The sequence below is a fragment of the Colletotrichum costaricense genome (assembly GCF_030867565.1).
Source record: "Colletotrichum costaricense strain IMI 309622 chromosome Unknown Scaffold_2.1, whole genome shotgun sequence".
Classification (NCBI taxonomy): Eukaryota; Fungi; Ascomycota; class Sordariomycetes; order Glomerellales; family Glomerellaceae; genus Colletotrichum; species Colletotrichum costaricense.
Window position 1 is genome coordinate 2,503,861 of NW_026848231.1, and position 22,501 is coordinate 2,526,361.

General features: G+C 52.8%; 8 protein-coding genes across 8 annotated transcripts; 6 read left to right on the top strand and 2 right to left on the bottom strand.

Moving 5' to 3' along the window:
• Positions 1-222: 222 nt before the first annotated feature.
• On the bottom strand, positions 223-3,054 carry CCOS01_02494 (PALB protein; the record flags this gene model as incomplete). Its single annotated transcript, XM_060450684.1, has 5 exons — positions 223-1,870; positions 1,944-2,257; positions 2,317-2,527; positions 2,577-2,959; positions 3,037-3,054. 5 exons carry the CDS (start codon positions 3,052-3,054, stop codon positions 223-225), a joined length of 2,574 nt encoding a protein of 857 aa, XP_060319334.1.
• A 2,249-nt stretch (positions 3,055-5,303) lies between these two features.
• Positions 5,304-6,580, top strand: CCOS01_02495 (uncharacterized protein; the record flags this gene model as incomplete). The annotated part of the gene is made up of 4 exons (XM_060450685.1): positions 5,304-5,407; positions 5,536-6,092; positions 6,163-6,400; positions 6,460-6,580. The coding sequence occupies 4 exons, from the start codon at positions 5,304-5,306 to the stop codon at positions 6,578-6,580; spliced, it is 1,020 nt and encodes a 339-aa protein (XP_060319335.1).
• Positions 6,581-7,436: 856 nt separating this feature from the next.
• On the top strand, positions 7,437-7,878 carry CCOS01_02496 (60S ribosomal protein L29; the record flags this gene model as incomplete). The annotated part of the gene is made up of 4 exons (XM_060450686.1): positions 7,437-7,443; positions 7,517-7,568; positions 7,658-7,760; positions 7,843-7,878. 4 exons carry the CDS (start codon positions 7,437-7,439, stop codon positions 7,876-7,878), a joined length of 198 nt encoding a protein of 65 aa, XP_060319336.1.
• Positions 7,879-10,334: 2,456 nt separating this feature from the next.
• On the top strand, positions 10,335-10,898 carry CCOS01_02497 (SAM domain-containing protein; the record flags this gene model as incomplete). The annotated part of the gene is made up of 1 exon (XM_060450687.1): positions 10,335-10,898. The coding sequence occupies one exon, from the start codon at positions 10,335-10,337 to the stop codon at positions 10,896-10,898; it is 564 nt and encodes a 187-aa protein (XP_060319337.1).
• Positions 10,899-10,941: 43 nt separating this feature from the next.
• On the top strand, positions 10,942-12,249 carry CCOS01_02498 (VTS1; the record flags this gene model as incomplete). The annotated part of the gene is made up of 1 exon (XM_060450688.1): positions 10,942-12,249. The coding sequence occupies one exon, from the start codon at positions 10,942-10,944 to the stop codon at positions 12,247-12,249; it is 1,308 nt and encodes a 435-aa protein (XP_060319338.1).
• A 1,275-nt stretch (positions 12,250-13,524) lies between these two features.
• CCOS01_02499 (RNA polymerase III transcription factor tfiiic) lies at positions 13,525-16,769 on the top strand (the record flags this gene model as incomplete). The annotated part of the gene is made up of 5 exons (XM_060450689.1): positions 13,525-14,685; positions 14,748-15,585; positions 15,641-15,871; positions 15,936-16,280; positions 16,348-16,769. 5 exons carry the CDS (start codon positions 13,525-13,527, stop codon positions 16,767-16,769), a joined length of 2,997 nt encoding a protein of 998 aa, XP_060319339.1.
• Positions 16,770-17,649: 880 nt separating this feature from the next.
• On the top strand, positions 17,650-20,046 carry CCOS01_02500 (phosphoribosylamine-glycine ligase; the record flags this gene model as incomplete). Its single annotated transcript, XM_060450690.1, has 1 exon — positions 17,650-20,046. The coding sequence occupies one exon, from the start codon at positions 17,650-17,652 to the stop codon at positions 20,044-20,046; it is 2,397 nt and encodes a 798-aa protein (XP_060319340.1).
• Positions 20,047-20,583: 537 nt separating this feature from the next.
• CCOS01_02501 (uncharacterized protein) lies at positions 20,584-22,181 on the bottom strand (the record flags this gene model as incomplete). Its single annotated transcript, XM_060450691.1, has 3 exons — positions 20,584-20,776; positions 20,860-21,865; positions 21,932-22,181. 3 exons carry the CDS (start codon positions 22,179-22,181, stop codon positions 20,584-20,586), a joined length of 1,449 nt encoding a protein of 482 aa, XP_060319341.1.
• Between the last annotated feature and the right edge of the window lie 320 nt (positions 22,182-22,501).

The following is a 22,501-nucleotide window of genomic DNA, read 5'->3' on the forward strand; positions in this document are numbered from 1 at the left end:
CTTTCCCCTTTGCTTTTGTCTGCTTTTCAACCCGTCCACCCGAGAGATGGGTAAAGGAGGGAGGAGGAGGCAACGGAGAAGGATGAAGGGAGGGAGGCATCGCGGATTCGTAGTGAATTCTATGAGCAGGGCTTAGGTACCTACCAGACCACTAAAATTTCGCCTTCCACCTGTGGCGACGAACCGAAGCCTTTGGCTAGCCTCTCACCTGTGCCATGGCTACTAGGAATCGGTCATCTGCCATTCGCCAACGTGAACTGAGTTGTCGCTCAAAACCTCCACCTCGATGCTCTGGCGACCCTGCTGACTCCCAAGCCGCTCCACAATAAGCCATAATTTGTCTTGTCGAAGACGGTCGGGCTCAAGGTCGAACTCGGGTGTCCTGATAGCCATCGTCAGTTCCCGGAACTCGCCGCCCCCTGACATGGCGAGTACCGACTCCTGCGGCACCCGACCGTAGACGAGAGAAACGCGAACGGCCGTGGTAGAAATGGGCTGGTTGCTTCGCCCCGTCTGCAGCGGGCACCGCGCCACAACTTGGGCCCGTGACAACCGTGATACCGTGACCAGCGCTCGCCTACTCTCCTCTCCTTCGTTAAAGATGAAGGCTGGCGCCAGATTTCGCAAAAGGCCGGCTCTGTCGCTTAAAACGGGTTTGATCTGGCATTCCACCTGAGACCCTACCCGCATGCCAAAGTCGGCGAGCTGCCCCGGCTCCCACGTCGAGCACACAATGGTGTATGTGCCCGGTTCCAACAGAGGGACCTGAACAAGGGCATTGCCTCTCCGGTAGTCGCCAGAACTAGCCACAACATCCTTTACCCCGATCGACGTCACTCGTCTTCCGTGTGCCCATACCAGGTCGACATGAATGGCTACCTCTCGGTCTCCTGACGAGAGAAGTATGGACAGAGGCGTGGCTTGGGGAACAGAGATGCTGAACTGCGGATTTTGAGAGTAGGTGATGGACGACGCATTGCCTCCAGCAGTTCTCCTGGACCAAGCACTCGACAGCTCTTGGTAGTGGCTCATGGCTTCCTCGGCTGGCTTGACTTCGAGTAGTGCCTTTGAGAAGAGAGTAAACGTACACGAATATTGATCCAGCGGGAGGTCTTGATGGGCCATGACAATGGTATAGGGCGTTCCGCTGCGAAGTTTGAACTTGGCGAGCGTTTGTGGCGAGTCAACATATGGGCCTTGATAGACAAAGCCCTCCCTCACCTGAACCTTTTTTCCCTCGCTCTCAAAGATGAAGATGCTCGTGAAGCCGAGTTGTCTCGATGCCGCTGCCAAGGAAGCTGATTTATTCCTTGCGATCTCCAGCTCCTCGTCTGCAAAGTGTCGACTGAGCAGAATCCACACGGTCTGTTCCGTATGTGACAGGACTGAGTATTGCGGATTGTGGGCAACAGAGGACGTCATGTTTTTGGTGGGCACGCGCCACGTAAAGTGGTGATCCTGCCTATGTGTGAACAGGTCCGGATTCCAGTTGAGATACATGGACTCGAAGTTCTGTGCAACGTCTTCCACTGATATCCAGAAGGACCCGACAGGCCTGGTAAGCTCAGAGGGCCTTGGCTCGATCGAGACCAATGTGTCTAATAACGACACAGCAGCCGTTTGCTCAACGATTCCAGATGAACCGACGCCTTTCCAGACCAGACCATCACACCACGGGTTCTTGACGAGTAAGCGACGGGCGCCGGGCGAGCTGTCAATCTCCAACACAGCATAGTCGTGCTCGCCTACAAGACCCAGGGCGTCTTCTTCCGACTGCGTCAAGCGACCGGTTCCTAGGGTCATGATCAAATTCCCGGCATGGTATGCCTCTTTGATGGAGTCCCATTCGCCCTCAACGTCTACATCTTCGCTACGTTTTAGCGTTAGTTCTCGCCGATAGTCGTCTCACCCCGGGCCGGGCTTACACGGCAGTCCCTACATACCTCTGCAAGAACAGCTGTTCAGGAATCCACCCCGTAATTACCCATAAATCGGTCCCCGAATTGCTGCCAGGGAAGTCGTACCCTCCGCGTACCTTCAAGTAAGCCTTTTCCAGCAAAGCTGGCCACAAGAGATTAGGGTTCTTGCGGTCGACAACGAACAAAGTGCGATTGTTCCGCGAGACAGGCAGCCGATCATCCACAACGACTTGTCTGAAGCAGCCATTAAAGTGCATGCGAAATATGTATTTGCCACTCTTGGAGATCATCGGCCGCCCCTTTTGGTGGTTGTAGGGGTACATGATGGAGCTTAGGATCTGATAAGACTGGTAAGCAAGCGCGGTCAACGGCATTCTGCGTACCACTATTGACTGACTGATTGTTGGCCACCTTGTAAAATCTTCATGGCGGCGCATAGACTGGCTACAACCGAGCAGTCGGTCGTGACATCCTGTACGAGATCGCACTCTTTTTCCGAGGCCATAAAGTCCTCGTCTACGTTATCGTCTCTCGCCTGGTCCACGGGCCGCTGCCATGCCTCGAGAATAGTTTCCTGCCTGGCGGACATTGTGTATTCTGCAGGGTCACTGGTTTACGAATGAGTTTTCGGCCGATTTGGCGGTTATGCGAACGTACGAGAAAACATTCTGGCCCTGAGATAGGGAGAAATTGTCAACATCAGGCTCAGCCTGCCATGGCGGAAAAATGTTGCCATGCAGTCGCGATGAGCGCAGAAGGATAGCCCTCTCGTTGGATGGGACATGGCGCACATGGCAGTTAGGATTAGAAGCAGAGGTGATGGTCGCAACCGTTGGCTGGGTCAGAGACGGGCTTGCAGTCTTGGGGGAAGACTTGAGCTTTTCGGCGAGAGAAATAAGTCCAGCGCACTTTTTCCTGAAACGAGAGCGGTCGGCTGGTGAACTAGCTTCGTGTGCTGCCTTCATGTATAAGTCGGCCGCGGTAATGGCATGATTCAGCGCTTCACGGCCTGTCGATCTGGCGACAAGGGCCTCTTCTCTCTGGACACCGAGGCAACTCTGGTCAGCTGAGGCGGGTCTCTGTGTTGCGTCGCGGCGTGACTTGGAGACTCACTCACAATGGCTTTGGCTTCCATGCTTTCCGCTAACAAGCAGCTAATTGAAGCTGCATTCAGTCGTTAATGTCAAGTCGAGGCGAGAATACCGGTCGCGCGACTGGAATTGATTCAGGGAAACTAGCTTCCTATACAGGGAGTCGGAATCAAGATTTACTCGAGTCGCATGTCGAGGTCACGAGTAAGGTAGGCAGGTAGGTAGTCGATGCGTTGCGACCCGACACGGCGGGAAGCAAGGCGAGATTCGGGAAGAAAGCAAGTGGAGCGATGACAGGTTGAGTAGTAGGGCTCGGGTTTGTTGGCCGTGCCTCTCAAAACCGCCCGTGGCTCTACCTGCTAGGTATCTGATCACACCTTCCTCTGACTTTCTCTAACACCAGTCTTGACTCTGATTCCGGACCGAATGTTGTGTGGTTGGTATCATGAGCGCGGGCAATTATGGCTGAAAATGGGCGCGGGGAAGCAGTCGCAGTCTTAGCGCGAAATGCATTCGTCGTGGGGTGAGACGAAAGAGAGCGGGCACCAGATTGAGGCTGTGCAAAGCAAAACCCAAAAACGGTCCAGAGTCGATCGGCCAAGGGCCAGCCAAGTTGAAATGTTGAGACGGGCCCTAGGTGAAAGCTCTCGAGGCCAAGGACAGATGAAGCAAGACAAGCAGACTTTGTGGGCGTGATCGGAACAGGAGAGTTCACTTCAATTCACACTTCAAGCCTGCCTACTTTCGTGTTCTGGCGGTTATGTCGAGTTGAACCAAGCCAGGCGCCCAAAGGAGCGGCGCAAGCGCCAAGCAGAGAATCAGAAGCGTCGATATCAAAGAGTTGGATTTAGTGAGGCAAGGCAGATTACCTAGGCCTTGGGAGCACGGTAAGATTGTGCCCATTCATCTGTTGGATGAGGGCAGCAGGACTGGACATTGGTACATACCATCTATCAGAATGGAATTTCCAGATAGATAGATACCTTAGCTTACCTAGATGTGGAGGTTCTTGGCTTGCTTGAACGACAGGTAAGGTACAGGACTGCTAATAGAACTTACCACATCTTACGTAAGGCACGTCCTGTAATCTGGGTGCTCGGAAACTGCTCAGGACTTACACGGGATTGCAACCTAGATCATGGAGGACGGCACCTTGGACATTGTAATACTGCACTATTCCGTCGAGTTCCGAGTTAATCTAACTTCGTTAGTTCAACCCTTGGCAGGTTTTATTCAGTCGGGTTCTATTGGCATGAAGATGAGGACTTCTTGTAGATACCATGGGCCAAGCTGAGTGCCCGCGGTGCCGTATGTTAGAGAGTGGGCAGCTTTACATACCTGGATGTGTTGGCCAAATGAAACACTTGAAGCCAGACAGACTGTATCACCTCGGCACTGGGCCATCACCAACCTGCCTCTCATGTCGTCCCCCACCTCTTGGGCCGCTGGCCCCATTTCCCCGGCTGCTCCGCTCTCATATGGCCGATTTTGGCTACCTACCTTCAGAGAGTTCAAGGTCTCCGGCAACCATTCTTCAAAGCCAGTCACGTATTTGTATCGAGACTAACCCGTTGGTACGGATCCTATATGCTGCTTCGCATCCATTAGCCTTCCGCACATTTTCACTCAAGATTCCTGCCTGCCGACGGTATCTTACCGGCACCTTGGTGTGCTTGCTTACCTTACCTCCCCTTAGCTTATAGTGCGGCGGTCTGTCACCAGGAAGTATTACCTACGGTAAGGTAGGTACCGTAAGGTAGGTAGCCATTGATTGTGCCGAAACCCCACCAGGTGACCTCACCGGTTAACCGAGCATATGGCGGCCCAGGCCTCTAGCGTCATCTCCAAGGGCCGAGGTCGACGACTCAAGTGCCAGTCCCGGCACCCGCGCAGGCGCAGTGGCCGGCACGTCAATCCCCATGGCCCATGGGCACTGAGAGCGGCCCTCTCAGTTTGGGCCATTCGTCCCAGAACCTTGAATCATATATCTAATCGTCGCCAATAACTTCTTGGACCATTCCTCGCGCTCGCGCATCTTCCCCATTGTTGCTGGTACTCACTGCTTGTCCGTTACCGTTCTCCGACCTGATCACTTCCCCTCCCGCACTTTGCCTCGGATCTTGATCGGTGCAGAACCGCAACGCCGACGCCGACGCCGATATCGTCACCGTTACCGACATTGCGCGCAACGATTCCCTACTTGGGGCCCGATTATTCCACCAAACGCCTAACAGAGAACTTTGATCCGTGTGCCTGTTGACTGCTTCTTCAACCTGAACTCGGCAACAATACAATGGCTGCGCAGTCGAAATCAGCCTCCATCTCACCTTGGGGCAAGGCAGTTGCTGGCGCCTCCGGTGCTGTGCTCGCCAATGCTTTAGTCTACCCGCTTGACATGTGAGAGATACGATGCTGCCGCGATACCCACACCCTCACATATTTGTCTTCTCTACCGCCTCAAAGCCACTCTATGCTGTCGTATTCTTTCATAGAGATCGTCTTTGGCTAACCTCTCATCGTTGAAGCGTCAAGACGCGCCTACAGGTCCAAGTGAAATCGCAATCCGGCGCAGTAGCGACTGATCCCTCCGAACCTATCGAACCCCATTATTCGTCCACCTGGGATGCCCTGAGCAAAATTGTTGCTGACGATGGCGTCAAGGGCCTTTACGCCGGCATGAGTGGTTCTCTCCTTGGCGTCGCCTCTACCAATTTTGCATACTTTTACTGGTATTCCATTGTGCGCGCCCTCTACTTGCGTTCTGCCAAAACTTCGGCACCACCTTCGACACTCGTCGAGTTGAGTCTGGGCGCGATCGCTGGCGCTGTAGCCCAGCTCTGTACAATTCCTGTCGCCGTCATCACGACAAGGCAGCAAACCCAACGCAAGGCCGAGAGGAAAGGTTTTGTCGACACTGCACGGGAAGTTATCGATGGAGAGGATGGGCTGTTCGGGCTCTGGAGGGGTCTTAAGGCTAGCTTGGTGCTCGTGGTGAATCCTGCAATCACTTACGGAGCTTACGAGAGGCTGAAAGAAGTCATCTTTCCTGGCAAGAATAACCTCAAGCCTTGGGAGGCATTCCGTACGTTATTGCACCCTCCAGGACTGCAAGGTTTTGACGGGGCCGGCTTTGGCTGATGATGATGATATAGTTCTTGGTGCTGCCTCCAAGTCACTCGCAACGATTGCCACACAGCCTCTCATTGTCGCAAAGGTAGGTTTGCAGTCTAGGCCGCCACCCGAAAGGAAGGGCAAGCCTTTCGGCAGCTTCATCGAGGTAATGAACTTCATCATGGAGCGAGAGGGTGTGTCTGGTCTCTTCAAGGGTATGGGGCCACAGATTCTCAAGGGCCTTCTTGTCCAGGGCATCCTCATGATGACAAAGGAGCGGTAAGCACGATGCTATTTGACTTGAAATATCCATCGTAAGGGTGCTAACTCGGGAATAGCATGGAGTTGTTGTTTGTCCTCTTCTTCCGCTACCTCAGGACGCTGAGGTCGAAGCGGCTGCAGGCTTTTACACGGAGTCCCGAAGTTATTCGCAGCGCATCTGCCATCAAACCTCTTTGAGAGAACGGTAGCGACATGCATACATCTGCCTAAGTAACCTCGTCAAGGAGCCAATGGCGGCTGGCCTTTCGACGTCATGTATAGCGAAATGAGATAATATCTCATAGGGTGTAGACTGTAGACAGGGTGGGCAAACTTATGGACTAATCTGTATGGTGACAAGGATAGAACACAAGAGCACTGTACGGTCACTACAAGAGGTTAGCACAGTAGAGATGACAACCGACAACTCAAGGTAGCTAGGATAGAGTAAAGCACGTTTCGATCCCCCAAATTTGCTCTTTGATGATATTCCTACGTGTCTTGGAAGTAGACAAGGTAATTTAGAATTATAACAGCATGACACACAAAAGTCCAGGAAACCCTTCGCGGTATGTGAATCAGAAATATGGTTATGTTTTCGTGACGATAGTCCGAAAGTGACATTGAAATATTCCAACCGATGAGAGGTAGGTATCTGTCTCGGTAGGTAAGGTGAGCGATGCTCCATGCAGTCATACCGGCAGTCCTGCCTGCAATGACTTATCCGCACTGAATACTTAACAGACCTATCTTAGGTACTCAATTATGAAAACTGAGGTATAATTTAATACGGGTTGGAAAGCCTGACACACTCCATTCAATCATGTAAGGACCTACCTCAAATGGTGGCGCACTAGCGCGACGGGACTCAGCCACACCATGGCTCAGCAAGTTCATTAGGGCACAGATTTTCGACCCACAACACCGAAGAGCCTAGCATGCACCAAACCACCCCACGGCCAGCCTCGTTATCACAATACTCGAAATCCCCTCGACCGCATCACGAACTCCAGGCTTTAGTATTCAACGTTAGGGGCACCTTCCGACCGCAGCAATGGCCAGTAAGTCACGACGATTTGTTTCTGCGAGCCTTGTTGCTCGCACCGGGAGAGCTTAGCTAATTTCTGAGCGCAGAGTCCAAGAACTCCTCGCAGCACAACCAGTCGCGCAAGGCGCACCGCAACGGGTACGATTTCAAACCTCATTTCTGGCCCATGCCAACCGATTTCTGAGGTGTGCTTTTACTGACCATTTGTTCCTCTTCTTGCCGTGTAGTATCAAGAAGCCCAAGACGTCGAGATACCCTTCCCTCAAGGGAACTGACCCCAAGTTCCGCCGCAACCATCGTCACGCTCTGCACGGCACCATGAAGGCCCTGGTACGGATTGCCCCAAAGAACAGTTTACAAGGATTCTTGTTACACCGACCTCCACCGCGACGCTTGCTGACAAGTTTCACAGAAGGAGCTGAAGGAGGGCAAGCGCGAGACGGCATAGACAGGAAATTGGACGCATGGTTATTGGTCTCTTCTACAGCACGGCTGCGACGCATTGGGGCATCAGGGAATCAAATGGAACTGGCAATTAGGTTGAAAGAGCCAGCAAACGAATCAAGCACGATTTAACCCTCTCGGATACCGAACAAGCCGCGAAGGTCGGGCATATGCTGCTTCGAAATCCAAACGATGACACCCGACAAGAGAGATCGATGACTCTGCCAGGGGCGTGGTGACGGAATGATACATGCAGCGAGGCTCTACTATACGTCCATCAGCCGTGCCCCGATGGGTGAACTATGATGTGCGATATCAGGCCAGTTCAAGGATCACAACCAAGTAGATGAAAACCTTACGCCGACCTTCCACGGTCGCCCGACATCGAACGTGATTAATGAAAAACGGTCAACCCCGAGAATCTCCAGGGTCCCATGGGCTCTATTTGCCCCAGCGATCCAATATGTTTGGGTATCCAAGTCGGATACTTGCCTTGAATATTCAGGAACTTGCCTTGCTACGGTACGACGCTCTCCCCGTAAGTTCCGGATGGCCCAGCCGAGCAAGTTGTGAGATCGGATCGCGGGTCTATAATCCCAGTTTCGCTGCCTTGACTGTGGTACTTTCGCACTGACCAGGATGAAAAGGCCGTAAATGCTCAACATGAATTGATTGCCTCCATGGCTGACTTGCAACTCGGTAACTCAATACCAACTCATGAAGCTATTGGACACTTAACTGGCAAAGGGAGGGGCGTCATTCGTCGCTGGGGCAAAGTCGCATGCTGGCAGCTTAACAAAGCAACTCAGCAAGGAAGCTCAAAGAATCATCGCCAGTCAGCCTCGTTTCTTCAATCAGAGAGGCGTTCCGTCAATTCCACTTAACGACCTCACTACACACCTACGCATTGGCGTCTCTCTGATGGATCGGATTCTTGCCATGCCGTTCTCTCTTCTCTGTTTTTGCATGAGGCAAGTAAAGGGGGTTGATGAAAAGAGCGGGGGAGGGGGATTTGGGGCGAGACGCGTACGTACCCTCTTGAAGGGTATCTAAAGTTAAAGTTGAAAATACCCGCCAATTGCGCCTTAATACCTGGGAAACGAAGAAACAACGGGGGCCACAGGAACTTGGCTGATAGTGAGCATGCTTTCATTGGGGATCATTGGTACATTCCCGACGGGGACGTGTGGCCATATCTACTCCTCTCGGTGCGATCAAAGCTTGCCGTGCCCTTTCCAATACTTTCGAGGTCGGATACCTACCTCAAGGTACTCCGTCCGATCTATCTGAGGTAACTACCTACCTGAGATCAGAGGTCTCAGAGGCGGGCCCCATGCTGTACGGCGTGCGAGGCACCCTGCCTTACCTCAGGTGGTAAGGTTGAATAACTGCACCAACCCGGTGACTAAGCAGCGACCACGCCACGTTGCTGAACCCTTCTTTCCCTCCTCTTCCCGCTTGCCAGCCGTGGTGCAGTGCAGTACATGAATGAGTACCTCTCCTGCAAATTCGAGAAGCGAATTCCGTTCCCCTTTTGTTCCCACCACCCCCGGGTAATACTTTCAGACGACGCCAGCCTTGAATATCGTATTACCTACCTGCCTGGAAGCAGCATTTCTTGAATAATTCCTGCCCGCCTGCCAGAAGTGCATTACCTTTGTCATCCCGCTCCCACCACTCCCAAGATTCCCCGGCTCCGTTGTCGTCGCCCGCGCCCCTCGCTGCGGTAGAGCACACGGAAAGCAGAACAAAGCACAACGCGACTCGCCTCGACTCCCATATCAGCAGCTTCGGCTTGCGCCACCGGCTACTGTCTCTTTCGGACCCTCCTCTAGACATTCAACCAAACCCCAAAATTCTGGCCCGATAACCAGACCCTGTCATCCGTTCGGAGAGACATGTGTTAAGCAGCAGTTCCTCATTAGAATTAATCCCCGACTCCTTTGAGGTCAGCAGGTTTCTGCAGGAGCTTTGGGCAGCGAATACGTACCCTACGATTCACTACTCGCGCCGTCTGAGCTCTGCCGCAGCCAGAGACACGAAAAAAAAAAAGAACAGGCCGTTCGGGGCTATTGTCTTCACTTGAACGAACCAAGTCAACAAGTCCCTTTGGATCTCTTGACAGGCGAGCGTGTGATCGCTAACGTGGATTTACACCGTTTGCTGCTGTAGCTTCTCTCCGTCTCTCCCACTCTTGATTCAAATCACAGAGTCACAGAGGCTAGGCTTGTTTGCTGATTCGATTGACGTTACCGTCATTCGAAATCTCGAAACAGCGCTGGTCCCTCCTTGCCCGGGCCGACCCCCCTTCCATCATCACACAAAGACACGACACCCTTCACTGGTCGTCGGCATCGTTTCATCTGCCACCTGCCAATTTTCTACCGTCTTCACGACATCAACTTCGCCGCCGTTACCAGCGCGATTCCTACCTCGCTATCATTGCGCTGTCTGTCGACAATGCTCAATATGTCTGGCAGTCACATTGCGGGCAACCGCAACAGCACCCCGGAGGCCAACACAAACCCGTCTCTTCGCCCCCCCTCCTCGAGAGTTATGGGAGCCAACAGCCACCTTCGAGCTTCTGCCGACATGGCTGCGCTCTCCAACGCATCTCCCTCGAGCCGGATCCGCCCGTCGTCCGACTTCTACGGCTCTCAGCAGGGCCAGGGTCATAGTAACCCCGAGGCCGATCCCCAAGACAAGATCGCCCAACAGTGGATTGCCGATATCGACCAGTACGAGACGACTTTGGAAGAAATGGCCGCTGCTACTCTCGACCAGGACTTCAAGGACGAACTAAGTGCTATTGAGCAGTGGTTCAGGGTCCTCAGCGAGGCCGAGCGCACTGCTGCTCTGTACGCCTTGCTGCAGCAGACCACCCAAGTGCAGATTCGGTTCTTCATTCAGGTTCTACAGCAAATGGGCAAGAACCACCCCATGTCGGGCGTCTTATCCCCGGCCAACTTCGATAAAGGCACGAATGATTACACGCTTCTTACTATCCTGCTGTCCTTCGGCTAACGTGTCTATTCCAGATCCAATGTCGAACCGCCTGAGCGACGCCATGAACAAGCTGAATGTTGATTCGTCCAGGAACTCCCTCGCCCGCCCTACGAGCACTGCCACCGGCAAACGGCAATCGGGACTTGATCCTTCCACCATCAATGCAATGTTTCCTGACGCCGCCGCAGCCATTGCGACCGAGAAGGCCAAGTTCACCCAGCAGACGGGCAACCCTCCCTCGTCCAACCGCAACAGCGCTGTAGGTGATTCTCGGCAGTCTATGGCTGCTCCGACAATCGCGGGCCCTGCCGACAACCATGACTCCAATGGTCAAAACCAGTGGACTGGAGGCGATCAATCGGTTCAGGGATCTAAAGCTCCGGGTGGTCAAACCCCGATGGGTCAGTTTGTCCAGCCGCCCCCGTCGAGTGGTTTGAGGTCTCCTCGCCCGCCTCAGATCTCGGGCAACCAGAATATCCAAAACACCACTTTGACGACCAATGACAAGCCGGCAGACCTCCCTCTCCTGTCCCCCTATAACCCGAGTGGTGGTAACTGGGCGTCGATGGTCAATACTCCGCTCGTGGCGAATTTCAACGCCAATACTAGCGGTACGCAGGCCGACATGGTCGCAAATGCCACCGCGATGAAACTAGCAGCTTTGTCGACCGTTAACAATCGCTTCGCTCTTGATGATGTTCGCAAGTATCGCCGTGCCCGATCCAACGATGCTCCAGGTGCTCCAGGCCAGCAGGGTCTGCCTCAGAATGCGCAGATTCCCAATACCAACGTGGTCATGATCAACGAGCACGGCCAGGTGCTTAGTCGCGAGCAGATGATTGCTTTGCAGGCACAAAACATGGGCTTCGGCCAACATCGATCTCGACCCAGCTCGCCTGGCATTGCCATGCAGCCCGGAGGCTTCGGGCCCATGGCTTTCGCTTCTCCGCAGAACAATGGGTTCCTCAGCGCCTATGATGGCGCCTCTCCTCTTCTCAACAACGGCATCCCTTCAGTCAACGTGGGCCAGCTAGGTGTAGGAAACCACGAAGGTTACCTTTCAGACCACTCCGATATGGTCCGTGGCCGATCTCCCCGAGGTCGTAGGGGTAGCTCAAAGCCGCCTGAAGACCCGACAGACCCGACCCTTCTTCAGGATATTCCCAGCTGGCTGAGGAGCTTGCGGTTGCACAAGTACACTGAAAATCTCAAAGACATGAAGTGGCATGAATTGATTGAGCTCGACGACAAGGCGTTGGAGGATCGTGGAGTCAACGCCCTCGGAGCTAGGAGGAAGATGCTCAAGGTTTTTGAGCAAGTGAAGGGTAGGTACTTTTCCGAGCCAGCTTTTCTGCGGCACCAGCGCTAACGCTATGTGAACAGAGGCCAAAAATGATGGTAAGATTGCTTAAAAAGGGATTTGACGGTTGATGCAAGGAAGATGTGTGCGCTGTTCTTACCCCTTTTGCCACACCAAGGACACACAGACACATTTAACCATTCACGCGCCCACAGGCCCAGTGGCCTCAATGTGTTGTTGGATAGACAACAAGCATAGTAAGGGGGTATAAGCATGAAAAATTGCGGGTGTGTATCTAATTAGTGGTCCGGAGGGTAGGTAAACCTCTACCAAGGGTCAGTTTTCGCTCACTCTGTGCTTCTGTACATATATAAGAAGATAACTTTACGTGTCCCGCTGCGCGCAAGGAAGCGCCTCCATATTTACAACGCGTGGCTGATGATTGTTCGTGAGGGTCTTTAATGGATCTAAAACTCAGTCGCATCGAGAAGGAGCGATCATGTCTTCGAGTGGCTACTCGCGTCGATTGTGTTAGAGTTGAATATCCGTTCTAGAACATTATCTTATCTGGATCTGCTGATCAGCGATTGTGCCACATGATTGAGTCGATTCCCTGTGAAAAGGGGGTATCGACATACACCGACAAGAAATTAAGAGTGCCATTTGCTTCAGAGGTCACATTGTTCACTAGCATTGTTACTCGCCAGAGGGGGCAAAAAAGCTGTTAGGCGAGGAGGATATGTCAAATTTACCTTAAAAGCAGAGTGGGGAACTTCGTAAATGCAAAGGTGAGGTAATTGGGTAGATACCGCGGTGCACGTACCGTTACCTTTCTTTCTGCCTTTTCCGGGATGCTTGATCAGCTTCATACTTTGCAGCTGCGACGACCTCTTCTTTCTAACTCTTGCCTTTCTGAAAGCTGTTGTGCACTTTCGGTTTCGGACACACTAGCCTGCCCAAATCTTTCGGCTACAGCTCGTTGCCAACGGCATGGTGGCGTTTCCGCTAGAGCCACGAGGCCTGTATTTATCTATCTACATTACTTCGCAGTCAATCCGCCAATTTCGGTCTGCGCGATAAGACGATTCGAAGGGACTGGGTGTTTGTCGACCACACAAGAAAGGTTGGTTATTTCCCGCAGACTCAGCCAACCACATCATCTATCGACAAGATAAATGCTCAGGTAGGAAGTTTCTAAACCGATTTTGCCGACACAGCTATTCCTGAGCGCTCTTGTCACTTGCAATCCTAACCTCTTTCAGCAGATCATTGCCCTCGCACAGCAAATGGTTCTGAGCCTTTCCGGCTCATCGAAATCGGATTATTTCGTCTAGCTCTGCCATCATGGATTCAACATGGAAAGAAGTCGAGGCTGCGAACCTCGAAGACAATGCCCATGTCGATGACGACGATGATGATCTTGTATCGGATGCCGATTCAGATGAGATGGAGCTCCGAGGCGATATCGCCAAGTATGAACAGTCTGTACGAGAGTTTCTCTCTTCACATCACACTACTGGGGCCAGCGCTGGCGCTGGCATTGATGGCGATGACGGAGGATTGAGGAGGGCACCGCCGATATCAAGGAGCAAACATGCTTCGCGCTCCATCCGAGGTCCCAGAAAGGCTGCTGAGCCTAGAGGCGACATCAAGCTTCGTCTTGCGGGAGTGAACCAGGCGTTTATGAGTGGGAACTATGCCCTCGCTCGGGATCTTGTATTCGAGATCATCAGAATCAATGCCGAAACTCATCAGGCATGGACCGTCCTAGCATCCATTTTCCGGGAAGAAGGCGCGAATGACCAAGCGTTGATGGCTATGGTCATTTCTGCTCATCTGAGGCCCAAAGACTTCGCGGTGTGGATGGATTGTGCGTCCTTTGCCATGAGCCTTGCCGAAGGCGGTCAGGAAGGCGCTCTCAAGACCGCCCTCATGTGCTATTCATCTGCAATCAAGGCTCAACCAACGAGCCTTGAAGCTAGACTAGGTAGAGCCGAAGCCAGTCACCGCCAGGGCTTCTTCTCCCAGGCTATAACGGAGTTCACCTACGTCATTGAGCGCCGCCCGCTGGACATAGATGTCGTTCGACGATTGGCAGAAGCCTGCGCCGACTCTGGAGGCATGGAAGATGTCCAGAAGGCTGTCTCGGCTTACAAGACGTACTTCGCACATGCACGAAGTATTGAGCAGGAAGCAGGGGGGGAACTATCATGGCACGACATCGGCATTTATGTGGAGCTCTTTGCCTGCGCTGGAGACTTCGCAAACGCCATTGCAGATCTCAAGTCGCTTTCACGCTGGCTGCTCGGACGACCAAACGACCAACTATGGGATGATTGTTTCGATGACAGGGAGTGGGATCGCGATCATTCTCGCCGTGTCCAAATCCCCTCTTTCGACCCTTCTGCCTACAATATGTACACCTATGGCATGGGATTGCCTCTGGAATTCAGGGCCCGTCTTGCTCTATACCGGCTGAAGATCCGAGACGACGAGGAATCAGATGTATGTATACTGCTGTCTTCCAGTGGCGCAAGATGCCTCAGCATTTACTGATACCCTGCTAGCTCCATCTACAGTGGCTAGATCCAACTGAATCTGCCACGGCTACCGCTATCGAGGACTTTCCCTACCTTGTTCGAGATATTGCAGATGAACTCTGCGCCGCCCAGCGCTACCAGGAGGCACTAGATTACTACGAACTGCTGCGACATTCTGTATACGGGCAAGACGCGACCCTACTGCTTCAACTCGGCCGCTGCTACCTGAGGAAATCCGACAACGTTGCGGCAGAAGACTGCTTTCTTGTGGCTATTCAGGTCGACGAGACTAATATCGACGCCCGTTATGAACTAGCTACGATATACGAAAAGGCAAAGGAAGAAGAGGAGGCTTACATTCTCGTGACTGAAGCGATTGCTCTTCAGGGCATCAACGATGAAGGGGGTTTGGCTAGCGACAGCCGTGGAGATATGCGTGGCATTGGAAGTCACCGTTTATCAGGATCTCTAGCCTCCGGTTTGGCTGATGGCGCCAAGTCACGGCGTAGACGGGAGTACAAGCGCCGACCTGCGAACAGCGGAATTGTTCGCCCGAGATATCGCCCGAAGCGCCTGATAGCTCCCGATCAACGGATGCAGGAGGAGCGAGCCCGGGCAGATGAGCTCACAAGGCGATACGAAGTTGTGCGCAGCCTAAAGAAGGAGATTCAGGCAGGCGATCACTCCCTAATCCCAACGTGGATGGCCGCTGCTGGCGATCTTGTTGGCGAGTTTAGATCCTTCAGAAAGTTCTATCCTTGGGACAAATACCTCAAGTTTCTTGGAGCCGCCAATGATGTTGTGTTCAGCGCTTCATCCCGAACTCAGCCTGGCCTTTCTGAACTGGCCGAAAGATTGTCCAAAAGTATGCATTTGATCGCCTCGAACACTGCCTTTGCCCCTATACTAAGTTTCTACAGATATGGCACCATCTCTGACGGATGAGAGGAGGACGAACGTAACGTACGAGGACGACGGCTATCGAGGCATTCCTTTCGGCGAATGGCTCGAACTATTCCTTGACTACGCCATCAGCCTTGCCCTCGATAACCGTGCTGAAGAGGCCTACCAAGTTTGTGAAGCAGCTCGAGATTCCATCGTGTTCGTCAATTCCAAGGATTACATGTTCTTAATCCATGTCGCATGGGCGGGTAGGCCAAATTCTCTCCAATCGTGTTCGAGATGCATGACTGACTCATGGACTGATGGAAACAGCATGCGCAATATATCTTTCTGACGAAGAGATGTGTGTAGCTGTCGCTAGATTCTTTATGAAGGTACGACAGCTAGACTCGGATTCATACCGCATGTTCGCCGCATTGTGCAGACTGTGCCAATCACCGGCGTCATGGTACAATTCAGGACCTGCGCAAAAGTATATCTTACGCCAGATCAAGATCATTGATGCTTCTCACCTTGGTACGGCACAGGCAGATAGGAGCTATGACGTCTCGGTCGGCGATCGTACGAGTACTGGTGAGGCGAAACAGCTCGATACTTGTTTACTGATGCTTTATGGGCATATTCTCTTTACTTCGACCAGCTACACCTTTGCACTGAGTGAGTCAAACCAACGACTGACCTTTTCCCAAAAAGACCTTGGCTGACATGTGAACCCTTGTGCTAGATTACTTCCTCAGGGCACGAACTCTGGATCCACTGAACCCCATGATCAGTCTCAGCGTGGGGCTAGGATACATTCATCATGCTCTCAAGCGGCAGGCCGACAATCGTCAATATCTCATCATGCAAGGGTTCGCCTGCGTATTTGAATTCTGCCATTCTAAACTTTCTGGACCGCCGGAGGAGAAGAGAGAAGCCTTTTTTGGCGTGGCGAGGACTTTCCACATGCTTGGTCTGCATCATTTGGCTCTGGAGTGGTATCGAAAAGTTATTGACGCGGATGCTTCAGATGGTGTTGAGCCACGAGGAAATGCAAGCAGCCGAGATGTGATACTTAATGCGGCATACAACGAGTATGCGCTCTTGATCAGCAGTGGTAGTGTCGACGAGTTGGAGCAGTCTGTTCTACCTCGGCTGGTCCTCTAGTTTCCTACTTAGGATAAACGAAGTGGTGATCCCGCGGTTGAGAACTGACCATGTTGATTCACATCAAAGTGCCACGAGGACAAGTACATTTCTCAAGACTGTATGTTTGTGTTTCTACGCCGATTGGCTTGGATTCCGGGTTCTTTGAGTAGAAGAATCCAAGACATAAGATGCCTTATAGCAATCAGCAACAACGAGTACCTAATGCGGTGAGCCACTGATCGTTCGACATCTACCAAAGGTAAGGCAGGCGCCTACCTACCTGAGCAATGTGGCATTCACGGCCACAATGTGCCAATATTGGGGACAGAAAGGGAAGGTGGGGGCTTTTTCGCATTTTGAGCTGGAAATTTTTGCGCTAATCCATTCCAGGCACCTTCTCCAATCAACCTCTTCTCCCCTGCTGGCCTACTCAAATCACCCCGCCCTAGGCCCGATTGGGGTTGGAGGGGCATTCGACCAGGAAACTTTTTTACTTTTTTTTTTTGGCGCGCCGGCGTCGCAACAGAAAACCACTGTTAGCTGCCCCTCGTCCAGGTTTCCCCCTCATACGGTGGAGGTGCAGCAAAGAAACTTTTCACGTCACTGAGTCGCCCGAAAAGTGAATCATCGTCCATCCGTCCGTCATCACCAATGCTCCTATGCGCGCATGAGACAGACGGCATATTCTAGTACCCTTCCTCTCAGTATCTTCGGCCCTTCTAACGTCTAGTGCTCATACCTGGACGTTTGATTACGCGCTGCACGTTGGTCACACCCCACTAGATCGAATTCTTAATTTCGTGTCTGTCTGTGCTCGTTATTCTTCTACCTCAAGGCTGATCAAATCCTTCTTCAGGTCCCTCTGTGCTGCTTCTCGTTCTCAATTACGCCCCCCAGCATGACTTCGGCCGATAGTGTGCGCGTTTTGCTCATTGGCAACGGTGGCCGTGAGCATGCGCTTGCGTGGAAGCTCAGCCAGTCACCTCGTGTCGTCTCCATCCTTGCGGTTCCGGGCAATGGAGGTACCGCCACCTGTCCCAAGACCACCAATGTGGAGGATATCGCCGCCGACGATTATCCCGCGCTCGTCCAGCTTGCGAAGGCCCAATCTGTCAACCTAGTCGTTCCTGGCCCCGAGGCTCCTCTTGTCGACGGAGTTGAGGCTTACTTCCGTGCCGCCGGCATTCCTTGTTTCGGACCTTCCAAGGAAGCAGCACAGATGGAGGGAAGCAAGACGTTCTCAAAGGACTTCATGAAAGAGTACAATATTCCTACCGCCGCCTACGAGAATTTCTCCGATTACGGAAGAGCCGTTGCCTACATCGAACAAGTATCCCACAACGTCGTCATCAAAGCCACCGGTCTCGCTGCGGGCAAGGGCGTCATCATCCCCACAACCAAGCAGGAGGCCAAGGAAGCTCTCAAGCAGATCATGGTGGACAAGGCCTTCGGGTCCGCTGGTGACGAGGTCGTCATTGAAGAGTTCTTGACCGGCGACGAGTTGAGCATCCTTACCTTTAGCGACGGCACTCATACTCTGTCTCTTCCTCCCGCTCAAGACCACAAGAGAATCGGAGATGGAGACCAAGGTCCCAACACTGGGGGTATGGGTTGCTACGCTCCGACGACCATTGCTACCAAGGAGCTCATCCGCCAGATCGATGAGGATGTGATCCAGCCCACTATCACCGGAATGCGTAAGGCGGGTTATCCCTTCCGCGGCATTCTTTTCACCGGCCTCATGATCACCAGCCAAGGCCCCAAGGTGCTCGAGTACAACGTCAGATTCGGCGACCCCGAGACACAAACTGTGCTTCCGCTCCTCTCTTCTGAAACGGATCTTGCCGAGATCATGATGGCTTGCACGGCTCACGAGGCCCGCCTTGACTGTGTCGATATCAAGATTGAGGACAAGTATAGTGCCACTGTAGTCGTTGCTGCCGGTGGCTACCCTGGTTCTTATGAAAAGGGAACGCCCATGGTGGTCAACCAGTCAACGTCACCGGATATCACTGTCTTCCATGCAGGAACCAAGCTATCCCCACAGGGCCAACTGCAGACTTCAGGTGGCCGTGTAATTGCAGTCAACGCTACTGCCGACTCCCTGGAAGCCGCCGTGAAGAAGGCGTATGAGCAAGGTCTCACGCTCATCAGTTTCGACAAGATGTACTACCGCAAAGACATTGCCCATCGCGCCTTCCGGTCACAGCAGGGAAAGGAAGCTCTGACATATGCTGGAGCCGGTGTTAGCGTCGACGCGGGCAATGAGTTTGTTGAGAGAATCAAGAAGGCGGTCCGCGCCACCAAACAGCCGGGAGCTGATGCCGAGATTGGAGGTTTTGGTGGTGAGCTTGACTTGGCCAAGTGCGGCCTTCAGCTGAAGGATGGCGAACTTCCCGTGATTGTCGGTGCTATTGACGGTGTCGGCACCAAGCTCATGATCGCTCAGCAAATGGGAAAGCATGACACTGTGGGCATCGATTTGGTAGCCATGAATGTCAATGATCTTGTCGTCCAGGGCGCCAGGCCCCTGATGTTCTTGGACTACTACGGTTGCAGCAAACTGGAGATGAGCACGGCTGCTGCCTTCGTCGAAGGCGTGGCAGCAGGCTGCATCGACGCCGGGTGTACACTTGTCGGCGGCGAGACTGCTGAAATGCCTGGCATGTACCAAAAGGATGATTACGATGCTGCAGGATGCGCGGTTGGCATCATGGTCAACAGCCAAAGACTGCCACGACAAGATGACATGGTCGCTGGAGATGTGCTGCTGGGCCTGGCCTCAAGTGGTGTTCACTCCAACGGTTTTTCCTTGGTCCGCCGCATTCTGGAACGCGAAGGCCTGGCATACACTGACCCTGCTCCGTGGGATGCTGGCAAGACGGTGGGCGAGAGCCTGCTGACACCTACCAAGATCTATGTCAAGAGTTTGCGCGGTGTCATTGAAAATCGCCTCGTCAAGGGCTTGGCTCATATCACCGGAGGTGGCTTGATTGACAACGTTCCTCGCATGTTGCCGGAGCGTCTTGCTGCTGAGATTGATTTGACCAGCTGGGAAATGCCCGCTGTCTTCAAATGGCTGAAGACGGGCGGTAACGTGGAACCATACCAGATGGTTCGCACCTTCAATACTGGTGTGGGAATGGTGGCTGCGGTAGATGCGGCCAACGTTGATGCTACCGTGGCAGCTCTCGAAGCTGCTGGTGAGAAGGTCCTGAGATTGGGACATCTGGTGCACAGGGCTGGCAACGAGGCACACTGCAGAGTACTTAACCTGGACACTTGGACGTCGTAGTCATGAGAAAGAAAAGAGAACGGGAAACGGCAAGGAAAATTGGGATGGGCGTTAAACAAAAGAGATAGTTGAAATATACCACATGAATGCGCGATGAAGCACAATCACCACCAATTAGTATACCCTTATTTGTGTGCATGATGGCCCTGTGCCACGTCCGTCCGCCGTTCGGGAGGCAGCACGTCCAACGACGATGGCTTCCATGGCATTCCGACTATCACGACATATGTTGCCTCACTTTGGGGCCATGGGATCGTCTCACCAACGTCATCTGGCTAGTGTTGACTCCGCTACGTTTTACCGACGTCGCTGATGAATATGCAGTGCCTCTCATCGCATCTTCGGAGACAACCACATCTGAAAGAAACTAGTCAAGTTGCCAATCACAGAGAAACATAACTCCATGTTTGGTACGTAGTCTGGTATTTGGGTATTTCGTAGAAAGTACGGGCAGTCCAAACCTAATAGCAGCCAGGAGTTGAATCCATTTCGCCAGCCCCCGAGTGCACTTCTGTCTGTGCGACCTTGGGTCACTTACTAGGTCGCTGCCTTTGACCCAATTTCCTCCTCTTCAGCATCGCCTAAATTACGTTCGGCGCTGGCTATGTTCTCCTCATGGCTTCCTTCGAGTGCAGACAACACCAACCAAGTGGGAAAGACGCAGAGAACGGTTATACCAAAGTTGAGGCCAATACTAACGAAGTGGTTGGCGTTGCCTTCGGATTGCATACTGTATTTTATAGTCAGTCTCTGAGAATCGTAATGGTGGTGTATAGAGATCCAACGAGTGAGGGAAGTATAGAGGTGACTCACGCCCAGGCAACAGTTTGACCCAAAGCCTCCGTGCCTCTCAGAATACCAGTGTGACGACTCAAGTCCGAAAGATCTGTCGCGTACTGGCCGACAAGCCAGTATAGAAATTGTTGGAAGGCCTGTCCACCAAACTGCCAGAAGAAAACGAGAGTATAGCTCTTTCCGAATCCTCCCTGGAACCAGTCATAAGCAGGCGGTTCACTAGCGTCATAGATCTGTTTCTGTAGCACAGTAGCCCAGATCCATGTGCCCACAAGTACGAAAATTATGGAAACAAATGCAATGCAGCCGCGCCTCTTGATATGGATCTTTTGGTTGTCCAGCAGCGTAGCGATCATGAAGGAGCTGAAGATGCCCGCAAAGTTGGTAAAGAAACTCGAAAACGCCCTCGAGCGCACGGTGAAGTATGTCGCGAGCCACGTGCTCATGAATCCGTTGTAGAAGTAACTTATGAAGAAGGCTGGGAGTAGTAGCAAGATTCTACGGCTGGCAAAGAGCTTCCCAACAGCCTTGAACTCCGCTCCCCATGTCGGAGCCCTCGGTGTGCTGATAACGGTTCCATCTTTGCGCCAGACCTTATGAGCAGGTGATAAACACAGCGCAATGGGAAGGCCAAGGCACATAATGACAATAAAAACGATGTAAGTCGATGACGAGACGGACCCTGTTGTCTTCCGGTTTGCATTGAGGCCCAGGTTAATGGCACCACCCACAATGGGTCCTGCAGCCTTGGCCGTTTGCCAGACAGCGAGATAGAATGCTCGATCTCCGGGAGACGGATAACCGATGATGATTGCGGCCTCGGCTGCCCAAAAAAATCCGGCAGAGATGCCGCAGAGGGCGCTGCCGAATAACATAAACCAAGTGTTGGCACTGACGTTATTCGTATACAAGCCGGCACCGTAGAGCGGGTAACCTATGGCACCCAAAGCAAGCCCATACGGAAGGCCGATACGGTTGTTGACGGCGCCTGCAGCGACACACACGACCGCGAACAGGCCGTATACTTCGTATGGGAGTTAATGGACCAACCCAAGAAATGATACAAAGCTTGTTGGGATGGAAGTCATACCAAGAGCATTGGCTGCGCTGACAGCATAGGGCTCAGCAGCACCACCGGCACCGAGCCCGCCCAGGGCATCCCACATACCAGGGGCTGTGAAGGATACGCCACAAGCGACGACAATTTGGAAAGGTACTGATCGAAAAAAAGGCTTGGCTTTGGCGATGGGGCTCGGACTACGGCTCGAGGCCGAGCCGGGTGTTGGAGCAAGACCCGTTTGCCCCGGGCCACGGTCCTGGGTGTGCATAGTTCCGGACATGGTTCAGTGGTGATCAAAGACTGCCCATCTACGACTACCGGTAGTATGCGATATCAAGCTGAACTCTATCGGCCGCAAAGGAAGCTGCATGAAGACAAATTAGGAAAGAGGCTCAAGCCAAAGACTTCCACGTGGGATCTGAGCCTCCAAAGTCTTTTTATCAAGGCATGCTAGTGTAGACAGACATTCCTTTTCTGTCATCATGTCTTATTGTGGGTTGATGGCGCAATCGGATCTATGAGTAAGAGAAATGTTGGAAATGGAGTATTCCCCATAAGTGTGCGAATATGTAGTCACAGCAGGTGTGGTGTGAATACATA